Consider the following 22,716-nt stretch of genomic DNA (forward strand, 5'->3'; position numbering starts at 1 on the left):
TCCCGTGTGTCCTGGGATATATGCTTAGACCATTAGTTATTGCTATGGTGAGAGAGTGTCTCTGAATGGCTTTAGAGAGTGTATGCTTCTAGCACCGCAGGTGTTGGATCCTTTCATCTGGTTTGCCTGCAAACTAGATCTGAGTAATGGCAGGGAGGATTGTGGGATATGGGCTGGTCTCGAGCTTCTCTGAGATTCAGAGCTTTGCAATTTGGCTGACTCGGAGCCGAGGATCGGCTCCGAACCCGTTTGCAAGAACAAAGGCGAGATGAACACTCTACATGGAACATTATGGTAAGGGCATAACTTCTTTTTTTCAGAGGTTACTGTATTCCCTTTCCCCTTCCACCTCCAAGCCACAGGAGGAATCTTTCTGATGCATCTCCTAATCGGAGGGAGAATGCCATCGCAGAGGTTCAGAAACTTCTAGAAAGAGCCATCCCAGAGGTCCCAACTGAACAATAAGGATGCGGAACCTATTCATGCTTCTTTTTGGTGCTAGAAAAAAACAAGGGGACCTGTGACCCATCTTGGATCTGGGCAATCTCAACCTATTTGTCAAGAAGTTGAAGTTCTACATGGTTATGGTTCAGCCATACTGCCACTGGATGTGCTCCATAGATCTCCAAGATGCATACTATCATATCAAGATAAACCGGCGTACCAGGAGACGTTTGCACTTCCGTCTGGGAACCAAGCATTACCAGTTCAGAACATTGCCCCCCTGCATGTTTACCAAATGCATGTCAGTGGTGGCAGCTCACCTGAGACCGAGAGGATTCCAGGTGTTTCCATACTTGGACGATGGCTCATAACTGCACCAACAAGGCGTGAGCTTCTTCAAGCCACTCCGTACCTACTACAAGCCTTCAGCCATCTAGATGTCATGATAAACTTAGTGAAGTCAAAATTATCTCCTGTGCAGAACATATAGTTCATAGGACTGCAACTGAATAAGATCACGCAGATAGCTGCATTACCCCCACAGCATGTAATATCTCTGAGACAACAAGCTCAAGCATTATTGGACACAACCACTCCACCTGCACAATTAGTTTTGAGAGCCCTAGGATTGATGTCAGCAGCCATACTCCTAGTACCATTGGCAAGATTCTTCATGCGAGTCCTGCAGTGGACTGTAGTGGTTCAGTGGTCCATCTTATGCCATTCTCTGTCTGTTCCTATCAGACTAACTCCGATTTGCAGGTGTCACCTCTGACAGTGGATGTTATCAAGTGACCTATACCTGGGCAGCCCCCCCCCAATAGCCACAGTGACCACGGACACGTCCCTGTTGGGGTGGGGGCTGCATTATCAGAGAAGATTGGTCCAAGGGAAGTGGTTTGCCACAGAGACCAAGTTGCACATCAGTGTCCTGGAGATGAGAGCATTCTTTCTAATGTTGCAAGCCCTTCACAACTGCCTTCCTCTGGAGATGTTAGCAGTTCATAGAGGCAACATGGCAGTAGTCTGGTACATCAACAAATGGGGAAACCCGATCATAAACAGTGTGCAGGGAGGCCATGAGGGTGTGGGAACGGGCAATTTCTTCAAGCTGCTTTCTCATTGCAGTGCACATTCCTGTGGAGATCAGTGTATTGGCAGACAGACTAAGCAGATCCATTCTGAGTTTCCACAAATGGTCCCTGAATCGCAGTAGTGAATGAGATAGTCAGCCAATGGGGCCAATCTTCATGTGACCTGTTTGCCTCTTCCCTGAACAACAAGTGCAGCAAGTACTTTGCTCTGATCCCCTTAACCAGGGAGTCACCGAGGGATGCTGTAGTCCACAACTGGCCCTCAGGTCTGTGTGCTTACCTAGCAATACCCCTAATTCTACATAAAGCCAGTAGGCTGAAGAGTACCGTGATCCTTATTGCCCCTTTCTGGCCTCATCAGGTGTGGTTCCTCTTCTTATGATCCCACATTAAGTATCCTCCATGGATTCTGGTTCCCAGACAGGATCTAATTTCCCATCTGTCAGAACAGATGCATCCCAATCTCATTTCCCTTTGATTGGAAGTGGAGAAACCAAGCAGTCATTGATTCTACGAAAGTCCAGGCTAGCTTCCCCTATCCGGGAAATTATTCTTGCTTCTCAGAAGTCTTCCACAAAAAAGGTTTAAGTGGAAGAGATTCTCAATTTGGGCAGCAGAACAGTATATCGATCTCTTTTCATCCCTTATTTTGGTTGTACTTATGTTCCTAAGTTTACTTTTCCAACAGGGTACCAGCTTCTCTGCCATAAAGCTGCATCTAGCAGCATTTGCCAGTTTTCATGTTGGAGAAGATGATTCTTCCTTTTTCTTCTCTCTTCCATTGTCCAAATTATGCAAAGCTTTGATGAAAGGGGTTTTCCTTATTAGACCCCCTGTTATGGATCCATCTCCTCCTTGGGATCTCACCATTGTACTTCAGGGTCTCACTTAGGATCCCTTTGAACCCACTGATTCCTGCAACTTGAAGTTTCTGTCTTGGAAAACCATTTTTCTCACGGTCATTACTTTAGCAAAAATAGTTTCTGAACTACAAGCTCGATCATCCAATCCACCTTGTATCTCCTTTTTCAAAGATATTTTCTTTTTAAGAACTAATCCTACCTTTATGCCTAAAGTGACCACTGAGTCGAATATTAATCAGTCCATTAATTTACCAATTTTCTTCCCCAGTCATTCCAAAAAGGGTGAATGTATGTTACATTTGCTTGCTGTTCATAGACTGTTGCACTTTTAACTACACAGGACTAAGTGACATAGAAAATTCAAGCAGCTTTGTGTCTTTCACCTAGTCGACTAGACAAGCCAGTGTCCAAAATCACTCTAGGAAAGTGGATTACTGATTGCAGTTCTACTTTCTACTCCTTGAAAGGCATGCAACTATCTCGTCCCACAAAAGCCCATTCTTCTAGATCAATGTCTAACCTCATCTGCCTTTTCAACAAGGACCTCTGTTTATGAGATTTATGCAGCAATGACGTGGTCCAGGTCACATACATTTGTTTTGCATTATAAACTGGATATTGTCTCCAGGAACAGGGCATCCTTTGGTTCCATGGTGATGCACTTCCATGAGGGTCACCCAAGATTTATGTAGCTGGGGACTAGTAAAAGTATATTAGCCTATAAGGAGGTCTGGTGGCAATTGCTTACTGATGCCACGACACCACCAGGTCTGAATGACCACATATACATTAAACCCTTATTAGATATCAGGCAATGACAGTTATTGTTTACACAGCATTGATAGTATTTATGTTAATGTCAATATACGCATATATTTTTTTATTAGAGTTGAACATTTTTTATACATAGTTATTATATGTTTTTACATTTTTATTATGTGAAGATTGCCTGATTTGTAATGGTTTGTACATATGATATGAGATGATTGGATAAGAACAAGTGTTTTTATGTATGTAGGTTAGTTTTAAATCTTCACAATTTTGGCGCCAATGGCAATATTTAAACACTCTAACAGCTGTTGAAACGTTCTGATGAAGCTCACTTTTTGTGAGTGAAAGCGCTTAACGTTTCTGTGCTACAATAAATGCATTTTTATACTGAGCCACGGGTTGTGGAATTTGTATCTTTACATCTTTGAGCGGAGGCAGTCACCGGAGTGTTGCTGTGTTGGGGGAGAGCGATACTGTGACGTTCTTCATCGCTGGTGCAGTTTTTTCTTTTGCGGACTGAACGTCTCGTTGCAGATTAAGTTGTTGGACTCATAGATTATTTGATAAAGTAAAAATTCATCTTTTGTTTACTAAAAAGAATTTGTCAGCACATATGTTGAATAGTGATCCCTTCCCTCCCTACCTTGATTAGTTTCCAAGGCTGATATTTAGCTTCTTCAAGATCAGTTGTATGTTTTTCTTTAGGAGATATAATTTTCCTAAATCTTCCGTTTTTGAGGAGCTCCTTGCCATCATATAAACACCTGGGAAATGGAGGCCTTGCTTTTCATTTTTAGAAGCATCTGACTCTGCATCTTGCACTGAAGACCCCTTTCTGAACCTGAGTGTATCCGAGTGCTCTGCATGCTTTGGTTGCTAACTCAGATATTCTAAAAAAAAAAAAAAAATGCATTGTCAGACTATGTACTTTCACTGTTCTTTTAGAGATTTGGTGAGGGGTCTTTGTGTCTCCAGTTTACGTTCTTCTGGAAATGTCTTTGGTATTGCTGTAACTTTTATACATTTGTTTTTCTTCAAGGGAGGCAATGTTGGATCTGAGCCTGAGAAAACTTCGTGAGCAGACTGGCAAGGCAAACCTCTATGTACGGGAAGCTAGTTTTATTTCGGAAGAAATGGGGAAGAAAACAGAGTACAGAGTAACCTTACAGATTCCATCTTCTAGTCTTGATGCCAACAGGAAGGTGAGGTAGAGCTAAGTTGTACTGTACAAGGTTGCTTTCTGCAGTAATCCCTGATGATGTGTAACAAGTATTACTTGGTAATGTTCTGTTCTGTTGCCTTAACTGCACCTTTTTGTAGATATTCAACCTGGTGGTCTGACTACTTATTTAAGCAAAAAAAAAAAGACTTGCTGAAGAATAGATTATGTACATTCCAAAGTAGAGACATGACTAGCTTTTGTATAGTGCATAGAAGTTAAACACCATCTCTTCTGATGACAGAAGATCAGATTTGAGCCAGATTTCTTTTAACATCCATGTTTTTTTTTTCTTGGCTTTGTATACATACAGTTATTTATCTGGGCAGTTTCTGATTGGAAACATGATTTTCTCAATAATGGATGAGTGCAAAATGCTTTCTTCCTATGAATTTGCTTGGTCACAGCTGAATGTGAATGTATTATTCTTACAACCTACTGCAGTCATTGAAATAAGCAGCTTTATTGGGGACACGTTCCAAACCTCTATGCCAGAACTTCATGTTTAAATATATTGAATTGTATCCCCAGTGGAAGAGCTATGTTTCACACAAATAGACATCCTGCTTTGTCTAAGAAACTAATATTCACTTCAAATTAACAATTTTGACCAGTTGTGTTCAAGTGTCTAGAACCTGACCCACCTGGTCCGGCATTTACCTGTAGGGAAAGTGTCCAAAATATTATTTTCTTGTTTACATTTACCTGGACTGATTATTCTCTTTAAGAGATGAGAAGGTTTTGCCCAGTCCTTATTCCCTACCTTTGATTGTGCATTCAGCTGGTTGTATTTCCATTCCTTTGCTGCATTTTTTCCTGCAGTGTTGGCGGAGAGAGAGAGAGAGACTGAGTCCACAGGTTAGCTAGGTGATGGATTTTCTCATTTGCTTTCACTTTTGGAATTAGTTTCTGTGATGTACTTATTTTTAGTTCAGCAGTTTGAGTTTGTTTTACAAAGCTTGTTCACTTATTTCATATGTCTGTTTTTTGTTAAAAGCACAATCGAAAATTTAGTCTGGAGCCCTGAATGCATCCCAGATGATCCAGTTAGATTAACTTCCTAAATACTGGGATGGCCAACCAGGGAAGGATGTATAAACTATACACAGGAATTGATGCTGACAGGGTTTATAGTTCTTTAGAATAAAACTCAATTATGCCAGTAGAATAAAGGGGCAATGAAAGAGTCATATGGAACAAAGGATCATTTGTTGTTAGTCATACCGGAGAACTGTAAAAAGGGGAAGAATTTAAAGATGGCATGGATTGACTATAGAAAACATTTGATAGTATCCCACAGTCATGGATAACAGTGCTTAAAATATATAAGATAACACCTTACACTGGACTACATTACAGTGACCATGAAACAGTGGCAGACCACTTTGCAGTTAAGCCATGATAAAGAACAGATTATTATCCCAAGGATAAAAATTCAAAGGAGGATATTCCAGTGTGACTCTCATTAAGCTGTTTAGCAGATTAGGCCATGGGTACAATTTGGCTTCTAAAAAACAACAAAGTGTAAAGACTTCTCATCTTCTCTTTGTTGATGATTTAAAACTGTATAGCTCATCAGATGAGGAAGTGAAAGCACAGCTGCAGGTTGTCAAAACTTTTTCAGATGATATAAGAATGTCATTTGGTCTTTAAGTGTACAAAAACAACCTTTAAAGCAGGACAGCTGCAGCACCAGGAAAACATCAGTTTGGGACAAGAATGTGATATAGAAGAACTTGAGCAAGAGGGAGTGTATAATTTTTTTGGGAATTAATAAAGGATCAACAATAAAACATGAACAAATGTGATTAAAACTTAGTAAGGAATACTTTAGAAGACTTTAATTCTGAAAACAGCATTGACATCTAGGAAGAAAATCCAAGCTAAAAACCAATTTGCTCTTCCTGTCCTAACTTACAGTTTTGGAGTGATTGAATGGCCTCAAAATGTGTTTGATAGATTAGATAGAAAAACAAGAAGGATATTTCATGCTCACTCACCAAATGATTTATAAAAATCAGTGCATACCAATATTATATATTCCCAGTTCCGAAGGAGGGATGAGCATCCTTGAAATTTATTACATGTATAGATCTGCAATTGTGGGGCTCCACACATCTGCTGACCTCACAAGACCCAAATGTACTGAAAGTTTTGAAATATGAGGAGAATAATTCTAAGGTGACTTCTCTGCTTAATTTAGCAGAAGCATATTGCCGTCAAGCAGGAATGGAAATCAAACCAGAAGTAGATAAAAACCAGGCAGCAACTGAATGTGCCAAAAAACAAAAGGAAGAATATAAGGTAAAAGACCAGATGAGAAGGCAAGTAATGTGGAAAAAACATAAATATAGTTGCAAGTATAGAAAACTTCTGGAAGAACCTCATGTTGAACAGGAAAGAACACAGGAATGGTTGAGGATAGGTGAATTCAAACCAAGAGATGAAAGGTTAATATTGGCAACCCAAGACAGTGGGCTGTGTACAGATTGGATTTACAAAGTCCACTGAGCGTGTGGGAGAAACAGACAAATGTAGGTTTTGTAAAGCCGAATTAGAAACAGTTGCACACCTCATTGCGATATACTGATGACAGAAAGACTGTATACTGAAAGGCATAATAATGAGGCAAGACCGTTGCACTGGCGATTGTGCCAACATTTATGTTGGCCAACAGGTGAAGGGCTGTAGAAGTATACAGATTTCCTAGTGTCTCTCCTTTTTCCCCTCCATCTGTCTTAAGATGCTGGATTCCGAAGGAGAATGAATAGGCTTGTATGAAAAAAACAAGGCTTTTGATCGTCATGGAAGGGAGACATAAGCCAAAATGAAAATACAAAATAAAAAAACAGTAGAAAATACAGAAGATTTTTAATACAATCTCTACTTCTTCATTGGGGAGGTGGATGTTTATTTACCTTTCATAGGAGTGAGCTGGAATGTACATTTTGATTCATTCAGCCCTGAACAATAGGAGGCTAATTAATCCCCTTGATTCCCAAAAGCTTTTGAGCCAAGAAACCACTTCTGTCTTGTGAGTTTTTCTCTAAAATCAAAAAAGAAAATAAAGTATTCCACAGTGAACTATGCAAAATAAAACAAACATGACCAACAACAGCAGATGAATTGTAGATAGATTGGTGTTTTCATGCCTTAAACAGCACTTCTTCAGACCAATAAACAAAAACTATTACACCTGATGAAATACTGTACAAAAAAAAAAAATTAAAATCACATGATACTGAATTAGGAATTACAGAATGAGACCTGTTGGATCATTTCATTACAAACCGATAAACATCCAGGCCTTTAAAGGAAAGATCCCTTTAAAGACCCTTCAATAAAGCTTGTAATTTATTTAAGTGAATGTGTTTGTATGTGTTTGAGTGGTTTTGACATGAATCAGTTTTTACTACTTGTCTCATCACTCTGTTTTCATTGGTTTATTCAGCATCATGTGATTTTAATTTTTCTTTGTAGAGTACTTAATCAGGTGTAATAGTTTGTTTTATTGGTCCGAATCCTCTCTCACCATCTCCGACAGAGCAGTTCACAAGGAATTCCTAAAATTTGCCAGCTCATTACATTCCCCAAAAATATGTCCCCAGGCATCTATTTCTTGCCTGTCCACCTCCAATATTTGCTATTCACCTGTGGAAAAATTCCTTGGAGTCTACCTGCGGTATAAAAATACCTATGTAAACACTTCCAGGCAAAGATCCTAAATCGTCTAGACTTTGTTACATATTTGGGAGATATACATATTATCCCCCCATTGTCTCTTTGTAAATTGCTTATCCATTCTCTCTTCCCAATCCTTTCTAAGCTCCTCTGATTAATTCTTATTATCATGCAGTATTTTATATGCTTTACTAATTATTCCTTTTTCAACAGCAGCTTCTGTTCTAGATTCTCTTAAAAACTCTTACCAGCGCTGGTCTTTCATTTAAGATCCCCCTATTTCATTGTCTGCCTATACTCTGATATCAGTCCTTGATAGGGAAAGCAATCTCTAACCTGCAGTCCAAATAAATTCTTGGCCTCTTCCCATTCTGTTACCTTTCCCTTTCTAGTTATTTACTCCGGATACCTTGGTTCCTTTCCCAATTTTCTCCAATAAATTCCAGCCCCCCTCTTGCCTATTATCTGTATCCCTAACCACAGTCATCCGTATTGGCAGAATCTCTCTTCTCCATTCTCATGCTGGTTTAGTTCTTAGAAAACTCCCTGCTTTTTTATGAATATAATACTCTACATGATTTTTTGTTCTTAATTTCTCCTTATTTCTTGAGCTTCCCCATATCATCATTCCTTTCCACTTTGAATTATACTTTTCTGCTTATGCTGTATATAGGAGTCTTAAGTGTGTTGCTCTAAAATACCCCGTCAAATTGGGTAATCATAGTCTGCCTTGTTTTGTTTGAAGAATCAGCTTATCCCACTTGACCCTTGCTGTGCTCCCTTCCCCAGATAAAATCCTTCAACTCTTTAATTGCTATCCACAGCTTATTCTCTGTTTGATACTGGCCGACAGATTCAGTGCCAACTTTACCCCTCCCCTCCAAGGGCTCTATTACAATACCAGAAGAAAGCCTGGTACCCACCATTTCTGCAGCACAGGTAAAAGCTGCATTGTCCAAAGCCAAGAATACAGCATCCATGGAACCTGGATTATTTGTGCCATGACTCATGGGATTTTCTTGTAAATATAACAGGGTGGAGGGAAGTATTAGTAATTTTGATGAGATTATTTTTGACTGTGGATGTTAAATATTTATATACATATATCCCACACGGTATAGGTATGGATTGGTTCATGGAATTTTTTACCGATATTATACGTATAGATCAAGACAAGATCAATCTTTTTGTCACATTTGTTGGAACTAGTGTTATTTAATAATTATATTTTTTTACGATGGCCACTATTTCAAACAAGTTAAGGGAGTGGCAATGGGGTCTCCTTTAGGCCCCCCCCCCTTATGCTAATACTGTTATGGCCACTTGGGAATGCAACATTTTGTTTGGTTCCAAATACATGTCTCGTGTAAAAATGTATACACTTTTTTTTAGATGATTTGTTTTGTATATGGGATGACCTAAGGATTTAATACGAGTTTATGGATTGTCTTAATCAATCCACAGAATTTTTGAAGTTTTCTTTCCAAATAGGTGAATTTGACATAGCATGTTTGGATGTTTTATTAAGTAAGGATGTCCAAAGGGGCTGCTTAAAGTCCACCATTTATAGAAAAAAGACCCATTCTAATAAAATGTTTACATTTTTTGAGCAACCATCCATTTCTTGATAAAAAAGTGGTCATTAAGGGCCAAATGGTGCTGGCCGCAAGGATGGTTTCTTTGTTAAATGAATTGTCACATTGTAGGCCAAATGTTTTTGAATAAGGATTACCCCAAAGTATTAGTTGATGCTGTGACCTTAGGAAGTGGTAAGTAAAATAATTTCTGGTCAATTTAAACCCTTGCTATAGTTTGGTAATAAAATTTAAGTTACGGCCAATGAAGGAGATTTAACTAATATAATAGATGTAGTTGACCCCCAGAATACTGGTTCCAGGGATACTTGCCCTGGTAAGATAAGTCTTATTACCACCTTTACGAATGACAGTGGTACTTTCATGCAGGTATTGCAGAACAATTGGGCCCTAGTTTTAGGTAATGTTGAATTAAGTAATGTACTGGGATTGAAACTTGAAGTTACATACAAAAGGGATAGGAATTTAAAAGACTGGTGTGACTCTCTTTCATGTGTTAAAAACAGTGTCAAAGGAAGGATGAGAAAATGCAATATGTGTAATCAATGTGAGTATATTTTGGAATGCGATCGTGTGTCCCTAGGAGGGATAGACATTAATATATATGTTTCTTTTAATTGTAATACTAAGGGAGGTATTTATGCAGCTAAATGTTTGGACTGTCCTGCCTATTATATAGGCAAGACAGAACGAAAAATGAAATGGCGCTTATATGAGCATGTTTATGAGATTAACAAAAAGAAAAACACCAATGCCTTATTTAAACATCTTGAAGTGTATAATAATCCTATATTTGGGTTTGTTGTGTTGAAGCAGGTAAAGGTGGGTCCGGGGGGGGGGGGGTCCATGGAAAGTATATCTTGAGAATAGAGAATATTGGTGGCAATTTTTTTTAAACGCTTCAATGAGACCAGTTTTAAATGAGACCTTTTGGTGTTGCGGTAGCGTTGTCGCCTCACAGTAAGACACTGTCGGGTTCGATTCTCAGCTAGAGCGTCTTCTGCGTGGAGACATGCGTGAATGGGCGTACCTTCTTTAAAGGTTGTGCGTCAGGGCTGGTAACTCGGCACGTAAAAATCAACTACCAATCATTAGCGGACCGGGGTTCCGCTGTGACGACCCCTAACCGGGAAAAGCCGAAAGACAACAACAACAAATGAGACCAGTTTTAAATGAGACCTTTTCTGTATCTAGTGTTTTAAAATTTAAACTTGTTTTAAAATTTAAACTTGTTTAAATAGATAAGTGGTAGTGAATTTTAAAACCACTCAAGGAAATAAGTGGATGGAAAATGGAGAGTTTTTTTAATTGTGTTTTAATTGTATTTAAATATGATTATTGATTGATTAATTAGACTTGTTATAAATGTTGCAATGAGTTTGTGTAATTTGTCTGAAGGCTTGTGGTCCAGTCAAAAGCGCTTACCTGCAAGAAATTGTAACTTATTTTGAAGTTGCTGGTTTTATTATTTTTATAGGACCTGATATCCCTGGCTGCATCCTACATGAGCTACAAAATGAACTGGCAACACGTCTGCCCTGTTCAATCACACCCTCACCTCAGGCTATGTCCCTAATGAATGGCACACTGCTGCAGTCATCCCGCTCCATAAAGGGGAGCAACTACAGATCTTGGGAACTATTGCTCTGTTAGCCTGATGAGTCTGGTATGCAAAGCTATGGAGCCTGTCTTCACCTGCTTAGCAAAGATATAGGCTATCTTCAAACTCTTGACCCCACACAGTTTGGCTTTGTCAAGGCAAGAATAAAAAAACATGAACACCTTCTCAAACCAAAAAACACACAGGAACACAAAGTAGTAAGAAATATTCTTTACTGGTGCATCCAGTACCTCAGCTTACGCATTCAAGGAATGAGGATTCATTTCTTGAAGGTGTAAGCCGAGGTACTGGATGCACTGGTAAAGAATATTTCTTACTACTTTGTGTTCCTGTGTGTTTTTTGGTTTGTCAAGGGAGGATTCTGCCTGCTGAACCTGGTTGACTTCTTCGACAGTCACCAAGGCTGTGGATGAGGGTAAGGCAGTGCATACAGCCTACCTCGACCTAGCCAAGGCCTTTGATACCATTCTCCACTCGGGTATCATTGATAAACTCACCAAACTAGGCATCAATCCTTACATCACTAGGTGGGTTGCAAATTGGCTCACCGACAGGACCCACAGAGTGAAAGTTGCAGATTTCAAGTCGGACTGTCGACCAGTCACAAGTGGAGTCCCACAGGCTCGGTCCTGGGCCCTCTCCTCTTTGGCATCTACTTCTTAGAAGTCCAGGACAACACAGAGGGACTCTGGCTGACCAAGTTCGCTGATGACTGCAAGCTAGAAGTCATTATCAACTCCCCAAGTAAAGCAGACATCTTCAAAAGGGCCTCTTTGAGACCATTGACTGGTGTCGGAACCAAGGCCTGAAGCTTAATGCTAAAAAATGCATCATCATCCCCTTTGGAAAAAAAACTCAGTCCCCAAGAATTACCACGGTGATGGGAGCCCACTGAACACTGAAGGGGCCATAAGAGATCTGGGCATCCAGGTTGAACGCCACCTCACCTTTGATCACCACATTGCCACTGTGGTCAGAAAGTCCTTCTACGTGGCACATCTTATAACCAAAGGATGTTCATCGTGTTTCACTGTTGCAGTCATTACTCTTGGGTTATCCTGCTGGCAGGCTACCTGCAGTCTGCCTGAATTCCAAAGTCCTGGTCCGGCATCGGGTGCTGTCGCCTCTTCCCTGACGTCAGTGCGCCAGGGGTATAAAAGATGCAGCCGATGCCATTTTCATCAGTCTTTCTTGCCGTGCGGTGCCCGAAGCAAAAGCAGTTCACAAGTGCCGGTCGGCCGACTCTTGAGATTTTCAAATCCGAATTTCAGAACCGAAGTCTTCATTAAAGCTAAGTACCCTGTTGGGGAAACTTTTTTTCTTGCTCCAGACCGATGTCAGAAAAAGGTAATAATTGTATTTCTTGTGGGAAGCAAATACCTCATAAGGATTTTCACTCTTACTGTATTCCTTGCCTAGGCTCTGACCGCAACGTTGCTAGCTGTCGGTTTTGTGCCAGATTTAACCAACGCACTATTAAGCGTCGGTTCGATTTTGCATTTCATTACTTTGGCCGAAGATTTAATTATATAATGCCGTCTGAACAGCCGACGACCGTAATTTACAAAAAACGCAAGGACAAGGAAAAGGATAGGCATCCGAGGTCCAAAACCGACGACGAGGCCTCCGTTAGGCCAGTCGCCAGTTCTCAGTGAGGCGCTTCCGCAGCCCCTGGCGCCCGCTACCTCAGAGCCACAGGCCGCTTCCGACTCCCACATGGAGCCAACTGGGCCTCTGGATATTCAAGGTATTGGACACTCGGAAATCATTCCAGATGGGTCCGGAGCCACTGAGCAGGCATCGGCTTCTGAGGGTGTCTTCAGACCTACACAGTTATATGTTAAACCATCTTCAGCTTCAAAGACTAAAGCAGCTCTAAAGACAAAGAAACAAGTACAGCATTCTCCTACTCAAACTTCCATGTCTAAAAAACAGATGCTTAAAATGTCCGAAGACCTAATTACTTTGTTCAGGGGTTCCCATCCCCCTCCTGATAAGAGGCCTGAGCAAGAGACAGAATATGATTCTTCTGATCAGGTTTCTATTTCCTCTGATTCCTCTTCTGAACAGGATTATTCTATTCCTCCTTATGAGGACTCTGATGCTGAAGAATCCATTCCTTCTGCCTCTCCTCCTGAGGATTATTCTTTTGGGGAAACCCTGCATACCATGAGGGAGCATTTCCACTGGGAGAGCCAATATTACTCTTAATCTAAGAAAAGGTTCACAGACTTTACTTCCTCAGTACAGACCCCTTGCTATTCCACCTGTTCTAGACATTGTAGATGTATTTTCAGAGTCCGGCCTGTCCTCTGACTCTCTATCCCCTGCACCTGCTAAGCCAGATAGATACAACAGGGTCCCGGATTCTCATAAATTCCTATGTAAAAACCCCGCTGCTGACCCAGAAACTATATCTTAGGGTCCCAAAGGGGTCAAAGCTTTCACTGCAAAAAGCCCTGTCCCCTCTGATAGGGATTCTAGAGCACTGGACAGATGGGGGGAAAAAAGTTTACACTTCTGCTACCTTGGCTGTAAGGGCTTTAAATTGTCAGTTTCATATGCTTAAATATCAGCAATACTTAATGTCACTGCTTAAACAGAAAATTTTGACAAATTCTGAATGTTCAGAGAACAATGCAGCTGAACAAGTGGGAAAAGCATACTTTGCAATGTGGTTATGATTCACTGGAGGCCTCTTGCAAGGCCACTGTTACAGGTTCTGTTAGTAGAAGGCATGCTTGGTTAAAGGAACAGAATCTGCCTGATCATGTTAAAGCAAAATTATTAGATGCCCCATTACAGCATGATACCTTTGTTTGGTGATAAAGCAGAAGAGGTGTTGAAGAAAATGGAGGATAAAGCGAAATCCATGCAGACAGTTAAGGATTTCTTACAGGTACAGCCACCCAGATTTAGCAGGAACTGGCCTTCTAAAAATTGGTCCTTTCCAGTGTCAGACAGACCACAAAGAGGGAGATACAGACGTCCCAGAGGCAGATCTCAGCCCCAAGGCTCATACAGCCCTAAACAATGGGGTGCTCCTACCGCCAAAAGTGGAGAAGACAAATCACAACCTTACAGGAAACCGTCCCGATGACTTTCCTCTGCCAGATCCAAGCACTTTTCTTTTGGCAGCCCCCTTGGGGGGAAAACTAGCGCTTTTTTCATCAAATTGGAAAATGGTTACCCAAGACAAATGGGTCTTGAACATAGTGTCCCAAGGCTACAGGTTCCATTTTCACACCCTACCAAGGGCAAAAGGTATGCCAGACCTGCCACACAATCAATGGGCAAAGGCACAAAAACAAATTACAGCCCTCATGGACATGATGGCCATTCAACAAGTACCACAACAAGAGCAGGGGCAAGGATTTTACTCCAGACTTTTCTTAGTGCCCAGAAAGGACAAAGCCTGGAGACCATTACTGGACCTGTCTATACTAAACACATTTCTGGAGGTTCCAAAATTCAAGATGTTGACTCTACAGCAGCTACTGCCCATGCTGGGCAAGAAGGCTTGGCTCATAACTTTGGACCTAAAAGAGGCATACCTGCATGTCCCAGTCAGACAATCTTGCAGAAGATACCCCAGATTCATAGCTGGCTCAATGCGCTACCAATTCTCTGCACTGCCCTTTGGCTTATCTACTGCGCCCAGGGTCTTCACAAAATGCCTGGCACCAGTAATTGCATTTTGCAGACAAAGAGGAATTCAAATATATCCCTACTTGGATGACTGCCTTATTCAAGCAGAGAACAAAGACATTCTTCTAAAGCATCTGACATTTGTAAAAAGATTACTAATTTGCCTAGGGTACACAGTAAACGAAAAGAAATCAAAACTAGTACCCTCTCAAGAGATAATATTCCTGGGTGCAAGCTTAAATACAACTGCCCAGATGGCTTATCTCACGCCAGACGAACAAAAACAACTGACTTCTTACTTCAAAAAGTTGGCAACAAAGACCCAGTTATCTGCAAGGAAAATCCTGCAGGCCTTGGGTTTCATGGCATCCTGCATTCTACTAATTCCATATGCCAGACTGCATATGAGGAAACTACAATGGTATCTAAAAAGTGTTTGGACTCAGCATTGCCACAGCCTAGAGACAGTAATTACCCTCATTCCCCGCCTGTAACAGGAGTTTCGATGGTGGGCACAGAGTGTCACCACAACAAGGGTCTGCCATTCACTTTACCCACAGCCAGACAGACGCTGACAACGGATGCATCGGATTATGCCTGGGGTTCCCATATGGCAGGAAAATGTATTCAGGGCACATGGCCTGCAAGCCAGATGCATCTTCACATCAATCAAAAAGAGATGCTAGCTGTTCAGAATGCCCTGACAGCTTTCAAGGATCTACTTCATCCAGGACAGCTACTGATAAAGACAGACAATACTACGGTCATGTGGTACATAAACAAGCAGGGAGGTACACATTCTTACCCCCTCTGCAGACAAGCAATGACCTTATGGGACACAGCATTGACTTATCAAGTTCATCTGCAAGCACAGTTCCTGCCAGGAAAAACAAATACTCTGGCAGACGAACTAAGCAGAAATCTCATGGATCCCCACGAGTGGAAACTGGATCCACAAGTCTTCAGCATGATAACAAGGAAATGGGGATGGCCAGACATAGATCTATTTGCTTCCCCTCACAACTGCCAATTACAGAGATTTTGCATGAGGATTTATCACAAACAAGCATGTAGAGTGGACACCCTATCCTTCAATTGGAAAAATCTAACAGTATATGCCTTTCCTCCACTGCCTCTCCTTCCCAGGGTACTCCTAAAGGTCAGACAAGAGAAGCCAAAAATGATACTGATTCCACCAGACTGGCCACGTCAGCACTGGTAACCAATCCTAAAAAGCTTGTCTCAAGGTCCAGCATGGATATTGCCTCAAACTTTTCACTTGGTGACCCAACAAAACAATCAGATCCTGCACAGCCAGCTCAGGACCTTAAATCTGGCAGCATGGCGGATAATGTAGCCATTCAGAACACTCCTCTTTCAAAAGCTGTTATGGATGTTATCTTGGAGGCCAGGAGGCCCAGTACCAGAAAATCTTATGCAGAAAAATGGAAGAGATTCTGTGCTTGGAACCAGGAACAAGGCATTGACACGTATGTACCAAATATCCCCCAGATTTTACAATACCTAACTGAGATGCTGGACAAAGGCCTTTCCTTTTCATCAATTAAGATTCATGCCTCTGACATTTCAGCCCATTACAAAATGGAACCACCTATCTTTTCTCATCCTTTAATAAGGCAGTATCTCAGAGGGGCCAAAAACATCAGGCCTCCAAGGAGAGCACCAACACCGGCATGTGACCTCAATTATGTCTTGGAAAAACTCGCACTGCCTCCTTTTGAGCCAGCCTCAACAGCTGATATAAAATTCTTATCCTGGAAAACAGCTCTGCTCCTAGCAATAACCTCTGCAAGACGAGTCTCGGAGTTACAAGCACTCATGGCTGTGGAACCTTTTATCATTTGTCATCCAGACAGGGTTTCTCTGAGGACAAACCCAACATTTATGCCTAAGGTGGTGTCCAGTGTGGCCCTCAACCAAACTATTCACTTGTCTACCTTCTATCCAAACCCACAGAACAAGGGTGAGAAAATTCTGCATTCTTTGGACATACACAGGCAGCTACGCTTCTACTGGGACAGATCTAAAGCTTTCAGAAAGACTGAGCAACTTTTAGTGTCGTATGCTGCAGGATCACAAGTAAAGGCCATCTCAAAACAGACTATTTCTAAATGGATAGGCCATTGCATCTGTTTCTGCTATTCTCAGCATGGCAAATCAGTGCGTAAGGGCATTAGGCCTCATTCTACCAGAGCAGCAGCCACTTCAGCAGCCTTACTCAGAGGAGTACCAGCCAAAGACATCTTAGAAGCTGCAACTTGGAGTTCAGTCCACACTTTTACAAAGCACTACCACTTACCTCTTTGCTCTTAATCCAGAGCAGGCTTTGCCACTGCAGTTCTGCAGGGCCTCATAGCCTCTCCTAATCCTAAGAGTAATGACTGCAACAGTGAAACACGAACATAGTAGAGTTGTGTACCTACCATAAATGTAGATGTTCGAGTGTATTCACTGTTGCAGTCCAGGTTACCCTCCCACCGTCCCACTTTCTTTTGCTGGGGTTTATCTGTTCTCTATTCCATACAACCTATGTAGTGTATTTGCTTGTAGATGAAGGAAATGTTTCTTTACTGCATGTATGTTTATTGGCATAATATATTTAGCCTACCCTTTTGGGGGCACCTGACATCTGGGGCAAGAAAAACTGAAGAAAATGGTGTCGGCTGCATCTTTTATACCCCTGGCGCACTGATGTCAGGGAAAAGGCGACAGCAACCGACGCCGGACCAGGACTTTGGAATTCAGGCCAACTGCGGGTAGCCTGCCAGTAGGATAACCCAAGAGTAATGACTGCAACAGTGAATACACTCTTAACATCTACATTTATGTTAGGTACACAACTGTACTTTTTGCATCCATGAAGAAAGAGGCCATCATCACGCTCTACTCATCCCTCATTAGACCAATCATCAAATATAATGCCCCATTTGGCATGTACCTAACCAGACACTTACAACAGCTGGAGAGGCCACAAAAATACCTCACAAAAAGGATCCTAGGCCTTAAACACATGTCCTATACAGACAGGCTCAAGAAACTTCAACTGTTCTCAGTCTCTTATCTACATAGAGGTGATCTCTGCTTGACTTGCAAAGTGATGTTCGATCCAGCCCTACTTGAAATGCTACACCTAAAAAAAATCCCAATTCCCCCGCACCACATGCTCCAGAGATCACAAACTCATTACCACAATTAACAGAACATGCTGGAAAGACAGGTTCATCTCCCAAAGACTGCCCATACAATGGAATAACCTTCCCATACATATCAAGCAGAGCACCTTGCTGGTCCTCTTCAAGAGAAATCTTGACAAGTAGATGGTTAACAGAAAGTTCACCCCAGGGATCACTCCAATTGCCCTAATGGATAGGGGCACTGTGAACTAACACTGGGTGGCACGGTGATTGGACAGTTTTTTTGGGCTAGGCTTGCAAAGGCTCCAGAACCATTAGTCTAGTGCACACCTATGATAAAAATATGCCTGACGTGTGTACAAGACTAAAGGGACTATAAACATTTTTACTGCTTGTATCTTAGCTTAGTATCCATATCCATATAACAAAGTTTCTAGTTTGTCAATTTTTGTATTATCTTATGTTTAGTCTTTTTCCACATATCCTTAGCTGCCACAACAGAGTCATTTCTAATCCATACGCCTGAATACTTCATTTTATCATGTTCCCATAAATATGGATATTGTTAGACCAATTTGTGTGTGGGTACATAATTTACTGCTATTGCCTTTGTTTTAGCTTCAATAATTTTGTATCCTGAGAAGATTTGAAACTGCTTTAAAATGTTCCACAACACTGTAATGTCCCTTTCTGGTTTTGTCATGTATAAAATAATATCTGCAAATAGAAACCACTTTTCCTGACTACCATACCAGTTATCTCCTTGAATTTCTGAGTCCCTTATTTTCTTTGCCACTGGTTCTAAATATAATGCAAACAACAAAGGGGAAAGCGGACAACCCTCTTCCTTGTTCTACTCAAGCAGAAGTTATCAGAGAGGATCCCAACCACTTTAATTTTTGCTTCCGATCCCTCATATATACTCCCAATCAACCTTATTGTGGAAAGAAATATCCGGGGAATTTTTTTGGCTAGGCTTGTATAGGCTCTAGGGCCGATAGCCTAGTATCAACCTTATGATCCTAGTATAATTGTATCAGGGAAAGCAAATGCTTCCATTGCCCTGTTCATGAAGTCCCAGGCTACTCTGTCAAATCCTTTCTCTGCATCAAGACCCACGAATAACAGTGGTACTTTCTTACATTCTGCTTCCCTCTGGATTATCTGTGTCCTATTAATATTGTTAGATGTTTGCCTCCCCTCCACAAAACCACTCTGATCCATGCCTATCAATTTTGGTATCACTTTTGCCATTCCTTTAGTCATTATAGACATAAACAGGTTATAATTATGGTTTAGTATTGAAATGGGCCCGTTGAAGTTCGATCTGATGGATATTTACCCTTTTAGGTATTAGCATTACCACTGCCTTCTTCCAGGATGCTGGAACAACTTCTCTTAAAATACTGTTAAACAAAACCTTTATCAAGTTTTTCCCTCCTAGCTTCCAGACTTCCACAGGAATACCATCTGTTCCTGGGAAATTTTGTGTATATTGGTTTTGCATAGCCGTTTTTATCTCATCTCTTCCTATCCTGTTAGTATTTGAGCCTCATCTACCTTTAACATTGGCATATTTAATTCTTCCATAAACATTTCCATGTTTACTTTGTCCTGATTCCACATTTCTCTGCTCTGTACAAACTTTTATAAAATTTCCAAAATATTTCTAATACTTCTACAGAATAACTTATTTTCCTTGTTATAGGCTTCCTAAGCTTGTTGACAGGCAACAGAAAATGGAAAGGGCTGAGTCGTTGTGCTATAACATATTTGTGCTATATAATTATTATCAAAAAACAGTTGCTTAACAGCAGTCTTTCTAAACTCGTGCATATTATCAAGGTAATCCCTTAATTTCTGTTTAGCATTCTGCAGTTGCTCCTTTTCTTGTTCTGAGAGATTCCCCATATTTTGCAATAATTTAAAATTTGTAAATCCCTCTAAAAAATTTCTTGTTACTTTTTAGCCATTTCTCCCTTTCCATTATTTCCACCCTAGTTTTAAACTCCATTTTAATGTTATCCCACTCCCTAGCTATATTTTCAGAAGAAATTTCTATCTTCTGTATTAGCTCCTGAATTAATTCCAAAACCCATTCCTTAAATTTATTTCTTTTCAGCTGATTGGTGGGGAAAGTGCCAGTGTCTCATTTTTATTTCATGAGCTTGCATTTTTATTTTAGTTGTTATTGGTGCATGATCTGAAATAATTATTGGGTATGTTTCAAGATCTTCAATTAAATGGTGTCTATATTATAACTTTGAAGATGTAAAACTTCGAATGTTATAATATCGAACCCACTACATCGAACGATGAAAATAGCGAAGCCCCGGAACATCGAAATCTTAACTAGGGCAAGATTTCAGTGGGTCATTCTGTGGCTTAGCTATTTCCTCCACTGTGGTGTGAGAGTTACAGACCTTAGGATTAGGGTGTGGGTTAAGGTAAGTGTGGATAGTTAGTAATGCATGTATGGTTTAGTGTAGGATTGGGTTTTGTTAACTGTATGTGTGTGGTTTATTTATTTTGGTGTGCTTGTGTTGTATGTTTCTTGGAACAGCAATTTTTTTCCCCTGGGAAAAAATTCACTATTCTGAGCATTCGATGTTATAATTCGAAATTCCAAGTTCGAACTTATGGTGTTCGATATTTTGGAATTTCGAATATATGATATAGACCCTGTTAAATGCACACGTGCTCGTGAGATATAAATTCTAACTAACCTAGCCCAATTTTTTTATCATGGAGTATAATATGTAAATTCACTTCCAACTACTGGTACTGAATTCACATCTTCCATGCCAAACATTTTCATAAAATTCTTCAAAAATCTACCCTCCTTTGTTGTATTTTCCTTTCCAGGCCTCCTAGACACATTTTCACTGTTGCAAACCAAATTTCAGTTTCCACTTATAAGTAATTTTCCTTGCTGAAAGCTGATTATTCCTCCCAGAATTTTCTTAAGCTCCATTATAGCAGTTTTAGGTGGAATGTAAATGTATGCCAGTGTAATCCTTCTCCCTTGCCAGTAGCCCCTTAGTACTATACATTTTCCATTGTTATTATTTTCCTCTTCTATCACTATTGGAACTCTTCTTGCAATTAATATAAGTACTCCTCTTTTCCTTTGCTCCAGATATTCTGCTGACTAACCATCCTGAAAGCCTGTTGTTATCAAATTCATATGTTCAGTTCTTTCCATGTGTCTCCTGTAGCATAGTTATTTGCACTCTACATTTTTAATATAGTTCAGTGCTCTTTCTTTTTTATATTTATCTGCAAGACCATTCAGCTTGAAAGATATTACAGGAAGCATCATTTTCGCATGTAGTTTATTACCACCTTTTATGTATAATTGCTTTTTTGTTAAATGTGTAGTTCCAACTTTTATAGGTTCATAGGCGTTTACTAGGCTAATGACCACAAGGGTGTTTTTAAGCCTAGCCATGCATCCCAAATCTCTTGACAAGTTTGGTAAGTGTAAGCATGGGCCTGGGAGATTAACCATTTATAGGTTACCTGTTTGCTTCAGAGACATAGGTGCCACACCAGGGATGAACTTTCCGTTTCCCATCCAATTCTCCAAGCTGCACATTAATTGGATTAGGGAGGAACTCTGCTTCACATGGATGGGAAGCCTGTTCCATAGGCGGGGTAGTCTCTGGGATACATACCTTATCTCTCTAGCAGGTCCTATTTATGTCACAGGTAAGGTTTAAGTCTTTAGAACAGGTAATTCTGGTACTGCTTGTTTTGTGAATATGCAGGAGGTCCATCAGAGTGGGGTCTGACAATGCCCTGTATGCCAGGCATAGATTTCCCTCCCCTCATAAGCTTGTAAGAGGCAGAATACAGGGATAGAGCCTTGAGGCAGTCTGCACAAGGCATATTACTTATGCCCTGTATTCTTTTAGTGAGAAACCTCTGTGGATGTTCCATTGTTGGATATGCCTTATTAGGTACATACCAAAGGGGGGCATTGTACTCAATGATAGGTCCGATGAATGCCGAATACAGTGGAACAATTACTTCCTTGGACTTGGATACCATACCTTTCTGTACAAGTTGTGCAAAGTAGAATGATTTTCTCACCAGTGTGGACACGTGATGATCAAAGGCTAGATTGCTATCTGTGTGTCTCTGAGTCCGTGACTACTGGGGTCAGCTCTAAGGGGTGTGTTGTCAGCATGATAGTTACCAGGGATGGATGAGTTCCCAAAGGATACTGTTATGCGTTTCTTGGCATTTAATTTTAGTCCATGACTCTGACAACAGTTTGTCTGTGTCAGCCCCTCCTGGAGAACATTTGCGTCAGTGTGAGATTCAACGACAGCTCCTAATTTGCAATCATCTGCGAATTTAGTCAGCCAGAGACCACTGACATTGGCCTTGACTTTGGAGAAGTAAATGCCAAAAAGGAGTGGTCCAAGGACTGATTCTTGAGGGACTCCACTTGTGACTGGCCTCTTTGTAGTGGTGTACTCCGCAATTCTAACTTCCTGGGTCCTGTCTGTGAGTCACTTGGCTATCCATAGGTTCATAGGTAGGTACTAGGCTATCTGCCCGAAGGCATTTATAAGCCTAGCCAGAATGTGTTTGCTTTCGCCGCCCCCTTAGATTAG

At 40.8% G+C, this 22,716-nt stretch overlaps 1 protein-coding gene across 1 annotated transcript in view; it reads left to right on the top strand.

Annotated features, from left to right (window-relative positions):
• The window catches only part of KIF13B (kinesin family member 13B), a gene marked incomplete in the record, with an annotated part of 3,953,176 nt that overhangs the window by 1,431,438 nt on the left and 2,499,022 nt on the right, over positions 1-22,716 (top strand). The window contains 1 exon segment of the mRNA XM_044062707.1: positions 4,212-4,374. Coding sequence (XP_043918642.1) covers positions 4,212-4,374 — 163 coding nt within the window.

Source organism: Protopterus annectens, chromosome 2.part1, assembly GCF_019279795.1.
Source record: "Protopterus annectens isolate FY-2018-M chromosome 2.part1, PAN1.0, whole genome shotgun sequence".
Taxonomy (NCBI): Eukaryota; Metazoa; Chordata; order Ceratodontiformes; family Protopteridae; genus Protopterus; species Protopterus annectens.